The 7070-nt window shown below is 36.5% G+C and overlaps 1 protein-coding gene across 1 annotated transcript in view; it reads left to right on the top strand.

The window, feature by feature from the left end:
• Window positions 1-7070, top strand: part of LOC106877465 (uncharacterized) — a 38278-nt gene that overhangs the window by 15864 nt on the left and 15344 nt on the right. Inside the window, exons 6-8 of the mRNA XM_052978056.1 lie at window positions 687-844; window positions 4441-4532; window positions 6525-6708. Coding sequence (XP_052834016.1) covers window positions 687-844; window positions 4441-4532; window positions 6525-6708 — 434 coding nt within the window. The remainder of the gene's footprint in view (window positions 1-686; window positions 845-4440; window positions 4533-6524; window positions 6709-7070) is intronic.

Raw genomic sequence — 7070 nt, 5'->3', positions numbered from 1 at the left:
TCTTCTTCTTCTTCTTCTTCTTCTTCTTCTTCTTATTATTATTATTATTATTATTATTATTATTATTATTATTATTATTGATGTTGTTGTTGTTGTTGTTGATGAGGTTTTGCTGTTGCTCTTTTTTGAAAAACACTGAAAATATTCAAATTGATATATCAAAAATGAATATTAATTTTCCCCTTCTTAATTAGGAATATTACTATACATGTCTGTGCCACTGAAGCTATAAAATGTACAACACTGTAATCTGTCAGTTTCTGCGCTGGTACGTCTCTAGCTTTAAAACCAATTGCTACATAGAATAAACTCGACCTTCTTAGCGCCAAAACCACCGATCTGAATGAGTTTTCTCAGATACAGAAGCGCAAGATCCCTACCACCAAATTCCCGACTCTACAGTGTCCCTAAACTACGGTAAAATAGAACCGTTTCAAGTGGCTAGTAATCTTATTTAAAGGTACTTTATTATTCAATATGTAAGCTAAAAGAGAATAGAACCTTAATGCTCCCACTTTCTACTAGAAAGCATTTCACATTATTGATGTTATTAACAACACTTAGAAAAATGAATTTCATAACGTTTATATACCTGCTCAAAATTCATAATCTTTGTTTCTTGTCAAATCACATAGGAATTTCTCTGTTGATCTGAAACGCATTCAGAGTTCTCTTTATTGTTACAGCTATCTCCGACATAATAACCTTATGCGGTGTGGATGTCACTTGCCAGCCTTCGTAAATCATGTTAAAAAAGTCTATAACAGAACTGTGAATGTCTATGGCACGTGTCTGGAAAGTTCAGAGGAACAAATACCTATACTGAATTATACGCAATGTCAAAGTTAGTAAAATTCTCGTTTCTTCTTTTCTTTTATTATTAACACTAAGAAAATACGGGTTCTTCTCTGAAGCTTACAATATAATGTCTTATGAAACGGAAACTATAGATAAAGATATGCGAAATAAACGTTTTAGCATTCGCACGCTTTACATTCACATCTTCTCTCTAATGAACTTATACATTCAACTGTATCACACACACCATCAACGGCACACACACACGTGCACACACACACAAACATACATATGCAAGTATTCACAACAGCGTACACATGGATGAATGTACACTTCCATGTACTCACACATATGCTCACAGACATACTCTCTAACCCTCTCTTTCACGTACATTCTCACTCAGAACTACATAAGCATAGAACAAAAACAAATGAGTCATTGAAGCGGTTACGAATGACAACAAAAAGTCGCTAACAACCATAACTGGTTGATAGGTTTACCAAACGGATAATCAAACATTCATTTAGTTAATTCGTTAACAAATTGTTAACAAAGTGACGAATAATAAAGTGAACTAGAACCAGTACGTGTGTATATTATTGGCTTAATGACCCTCCCGAGATACAAAAAATGTTCCAGCATTCGATCCTCAGCCAAACACACAATCTTCAGTTTGGTTTTCGTGCCCATCATCACCTATGGTCATGAATGTTAGCTAACGACTGAAAGAGTCTGATCGCAAATAGAAGCGGCCGAAAAGGGACTCCTCCAAAAAAACTGGAGTAATTTTACGCGACACAGTGTGTACATTGGAGATGACGGAGTCTCTCCAGATCGAGTCGGTACTTTTCCTTATTGTGCCATTACACTTCCGGTAATACGGACATGCGATTAGGATGTCACATGAGAAAATCGCAAGATCGATTCTTTAAAATGATGCAAAACATCAGGGAATGAAGGGGTAGACCAGAAAGGGATGGCTATAAAATATTCATAGCCTCCGTTGGTCATGCTTGAGCATTCAATCAATAAGTGTACTGGCAGTTGCTTCTGATAGGACCCTATGCAGGAGGTACCCGAGGCACCAGATGTCCTCATGACCATCCCAGGAATAATGAGCGTTGAAGATGGTAGAAGGATGGATATATAAAGAGTGTCGGTATTAAATATAACGATTTTATGTCCCATTATATTAAGGAAAACTTAGTGCATTGGTAAACAGTGAAAGGTATTGGAGAGTATAAATATAAATTTGTAGCTGAGAAAAAGCTGATATGGCGGATTGGAAGCCATGTAAATATTCTTTTCTACTCTAGGCACAAGGCCCGAAATGTTTGGGGAGGGGGCCAGTCAGTTATATCGACCTCAGTACGCAACTGATATCCCGAAAGGATGAAAAGCAAAGACGACCTCGGCGGAATTTGAACTCAGAACGTAAAGACAGACGAAATACTGCTAGGCATTGCGCCCGGCGTGCTAACGTTTCTGCCAGCTTGCTGCATTGAAAGCCATCTAAATATTGGAAAAGAGTTACCTGTATTCATCATAATTCATGACGGTTACCAAAATTCAGACGCCTTCACTGCTGTTCAATGCTCTGTGAACACTGTAAAGGCAGCAAGATGTGACATGGACAGTTGCAGCAGAATCTATAGGATAAAACTCGAATACGAGAGAAAAGTTGCTTCAGAAGATCAAATACCAAGACAAGATAAAAACGGCAAAATGCAGGCAATTCAGTAACGTAAAATGTCTGAAGATGATGGCACACTTCATGAAGGTCAAATAATGTAGACGGTACAAGCAAAGGGTTTGTACACATGTGTTAAGTGAGAGACAGAAAATGGCTGCCGAAAGAAGGAGAGAAGAGCAAAAGTGGTTTTATTCGAAGAAGAGTGAACATGAATGGAAAGAGAGAGAAGAAGGTTGCGGTATGTGTGCGTATATGGGAGGTAAACTGTTTCAGTTAGTAGCAGCCAAGCAGTAGTGATTGGTAAATGGAGGAGGAGGAGAGAGAAGTGAGTGATTTATAGATACAAAGCAAAGCAGGGACAAAGTTGTGTGTGTGAGTGTGTAATAAAGTGTGAAGAGAGTAACTGTGCTACCAAAATGAGATATGTAGGTAGAAACTGTGGTCTAGCGTGTGAAGTTTGCATAAAGTGTAAATGTTGGCGTAGGGACAATTAATGTGTGGATGTGGGTCGGTAAGAGTGATGCTACGGAGGAGAGAGGAAGCAAACGAAGTAGAGAGGTAAAGTATATTTTTAGCGCTTAACCAGGAAGACGGTCAATGCTCATGATCATTCCAAAGGCTGCTGTGATTGGTTGGAGGAAAGTAGGAAGATATCCTGAAATCAAAGACATGCCTTGATTGTTTACAACAGAGAAGACTCCGGCATAAACAGCGAAGGTTCCAAATGACAGAAGTAAAATGGGGTTCGATTAAGCACATCACTCAAGAAAATATACGTGTCAGTATGTATATGTATGTACACACGCGGACACATTCATTCACACATTTTCACATACGGACATACATACATACATACATACATGCATACATACGTACATACATACGTACATACATACTTACATCCATACACACATACATACTCATGGATGCTAGAAGCCCTTCAAGTTACTTAATTTCTAGTGAGCATAATCAAAGCCATAGCTGACCTGATTTCATTGTGGGCCACCATCATGAAATTAAACACAAAGAGTAACTATTATCACTGACAGAATACAATATCGCAAAGGCATATTCCAAGGGGACAACCTCGTTGTGATATTGTTTATACTTTCTGTAAACCCCATGTCATTCATGTTAGGGATATCTCATTGGTTCACAAGGAAACAGAAATACCAAAATTGAACACTGTTTCTGTGTGGATAACTTAAAACTTTATGCAAAGAATATGGATGAGATGAAAAAGAGCCCCGACCAAGTTACAACATTCTCAAAAAATGTAGGTTTGGAGATTGTTCAGGATAAATGTTATATGGTTGTGAAAAGGGGTAAAACTGTAAACCAGACTAGCAACATCACCATCAATGACTGTTTCCCCTATATCTGAAGAGGAATGTTACAGATATCTAGGAGTGGATGAAAATATATCTCACAACAGCACCTGTAACAAAACAAGTGTTTTTTTACAGGTGCCATTGTGTTACAGGTGCCATTAAGTTACAGGTGTCATTACAGTATAAACAAAGAACATTACAGCTCAATAAATAAAATTTGGACCTCAGAAATCTATGCATTCAATGAAACATTGGCCCACAACGTGTTTTCTGAGCAAGTACTCATACTAACATTTGGGCTGTTTTATTGGACGCCTGATGAGATCCGAGCTATTTATGTGAAAACCCAGAAAATACTGTCAAGTACATCAGAATACTAAAAGGCGAAGTAGCTTTCATGCTTCTCTCAGTTGAATTTGTGACAATTGAAACATTTCCAAATGAACATAAAAATAGTTTTATAGTCTTTGTTAATAATTTGGTTTATATGTCTAACATGTATTGATTCCATTGCAAACACGTATTAATTCTTTTACATCAGAAAGACAATATTTCCTGTTATTGCTATGCATTGCATTATTTGTTTTATAAATACAGATATTTACTTGTATTCTGTAGATTACTCGTTATTTCAAAGGAATTTACAGTGTCAAACATGTTCAGGAATGATGTGCAATGATTCAGAAGTGGAAAGCTGTCCAGGATCAGAGGTAAACTGGAATATTACTTTCTTCCTTTCCGTTAAAATATATCGACAGCCGTCACTCGAAAACCATTAAGACCACATTGTACTATGCTTTCGCTAGTTTATTTTTATGTGCCTGCGTAGACATACAGACCCTATCGGTCTTCTTATTCACGACTCAATGGGACAACAAGGATGTGACGATTGAAGAGGGGAATAGATGAACATCACTAGGCTGGGACACATTTCACTTGATTGGACTGGAACAAAGGGAAATGAAGTGCCTTGTTCAAGGACACAGCGTTCTACCCTGTCCAGGAATCCCTATTCAAGAAACGAACACACGAACTTAGAGTGACCTTTCTCCGACAAACATGGCTGTCATTAGAGTAGGATGTATGAATGATTGTGGCCAGGAGTCATCTTGGAATCAAAGTTCTTTGCAGAATGACCTCGAGTCACTAGTCTTAGAGGGGGTAACTGGAAGTCGGTCGTTGCTCTACCAGCTCGCAGAGATTACAGGGAGCTGATTAATGAATAAGTTAAGAAGCAAATGACAGTTTTCCTTCGTATGGTGGCCATAGCAAAAGAGGTTGTTTGATAGACAAGGTTATGAAATGTTCGAAACGGATTAAATCTTCCCTCACATCAAAAAGTATAAGTTCTCCAGAACATAATGGATGGGGGTAATATTATTTCAACTGGAAAAGGTGAAAGCTATACGATTAAACGCAGCTAAAACGCAAATTAAAATTGTCAGGCATATCTCTGAATACACAGTTGTACATTGGTTAAAGAAACACAAGAGAAACAAAGACACCGGTAATAACACAGATCAATGCTTCACATAATCTGATATACGAGAATATAGGAGAATAGAGCGTGACATAAGAGCATGGCTGCATTCTGTTGTCTGTTTTATTGTCTGTCCTGCTTTCAATTCTTTCTGTTTTCTTGAAGCTGAGTTAGCTTATTTAAAGATTCATTCATTTGCAATCACCGACTCCATTGCCTTTTTTTAAGACGCCAGTCTACCGACACTATCATTGGTTATTTTTTCATGACATCCTCACTCAGTTTGAGAAATCCAATTTTCTTTCTAAAAATTTTTGGAGATTGAACGAAACGAGTTTCAATTTCAAATTAAGGCACAACACATCTTATTTCTAACTTCAATATCTACATTTTCATTGTTTTTATTGTTGTTAGGTGTTTGCGATTATCAATTGCGTTTTGGTGATGGATTCTTTTCTTTAAATATTCTTCTCCACTTCTGATATTTTTCGTTTTCAGAATGTCCCTTATTAAGTTAACAACTCTGTTGGGGGTCCGATGATACAGTTAGATCTTGGCTATTATCTCTCCAATTTTTATACTAGTATATCGTATTTTCATATACGTTATACATGCAAAATAAAACGAAGTTTCTCTTGTGTTCATTTTATGTATTTTCTGTTTTATTTGCTTGGACTGAGGAGTTCAATCTGACAATTTTATTTCATTATCATCTTTGGGTAGGGGCATATTAGTTTCTGTTGTTGGTGAGTTTTACACGCGTGATCTTTCGTAAATTTTATATGAATAATTCCTCTTGTGCATTCCTCCAGTAAGAAAAAAAATTGGCGAATTTATACATTTTTATTGGGCTAATTTGACCTATTTTAAGTTTGGCGACGAGTAACAGTGCGATGTAGTTTGCATATAGACCGTATCCGATGGCCATATCTACATTTGATCAGAGGGCTTTGGATACTAAGCATTCAAAACATTATTTTTTAATGATAAATAGCAATAAACTTTTCAAAAGTTTACCTCTGCTGTTAACTTTCAACAATTCGCCAAGTCGTTTTCGGTTTCATTTATTGCTTTTGGATATTTTAAAGCAATGATTAAACTTTCTTGCAAGGTAAACATCCCTAGTGTTGCTGTTTCTGTTGTTTTTGTTGTTGTAATTAGCAATAATCGTACTAATAAATATTTTGGTTGTAGTGTATAATTTTGATATCTATTATTACAGCCAGTATGCCGATTGGCATTATCAACGAACGGTGTTAAACTGAAGACTGAAAAGTCTTGCAGCACATACAGAAAATGTGTTGAAGCTATGAGAAACAATACCCTTACATGCAATAAATGGACCAAAAGCAGGTTTTGTGTTGGTTGTTGCGTCGGACACTTATGTAACAAGAATGATTTCATAGGTAAGTGTTATTCATTGTCTAATATAACACCATCAGATTTATTACAAATTGATAATTAATAAGAACATTGTATAATAGTTAATATAAGGGAAATAGTTTGATGTGTGTATACGTGTGTGCATGTGTGTATATATATGTGTGTGTGTATGCACATGCTGGCGTGCACACACACACATACGTATCTGAATGTATATATATATATATATACATTTATATATACACACACACACACACACACACACACACACATATATATATATATATATATATGTACTTCCTTCTGTTACTACTATATTCCTCTCTTCCTCTCTTTCTCTCATTGCTCACTTATTCTTCTACTTCCTCCCTTTGTTTCTGCCTCT

Source organism: Octopus bimaculoides, chromosome 30 (genome assembly GCF_001194135.2).
Source record: "Octopus bimaculoides isolate UCB-OBI-ISO-001 chromosome 30, ASM119413v2, whole genome shotgun sequence".
Classification (NCBI taxonomy): Eukaryota; Metazoa; Mollusca; class Cephalopoda; order Octopoda; family Octopodidae; genus Octopus; species Octopus bimaculoides.
This window is presented reverse-complemented; position numbering and strand designations above follow the sequence as displayed.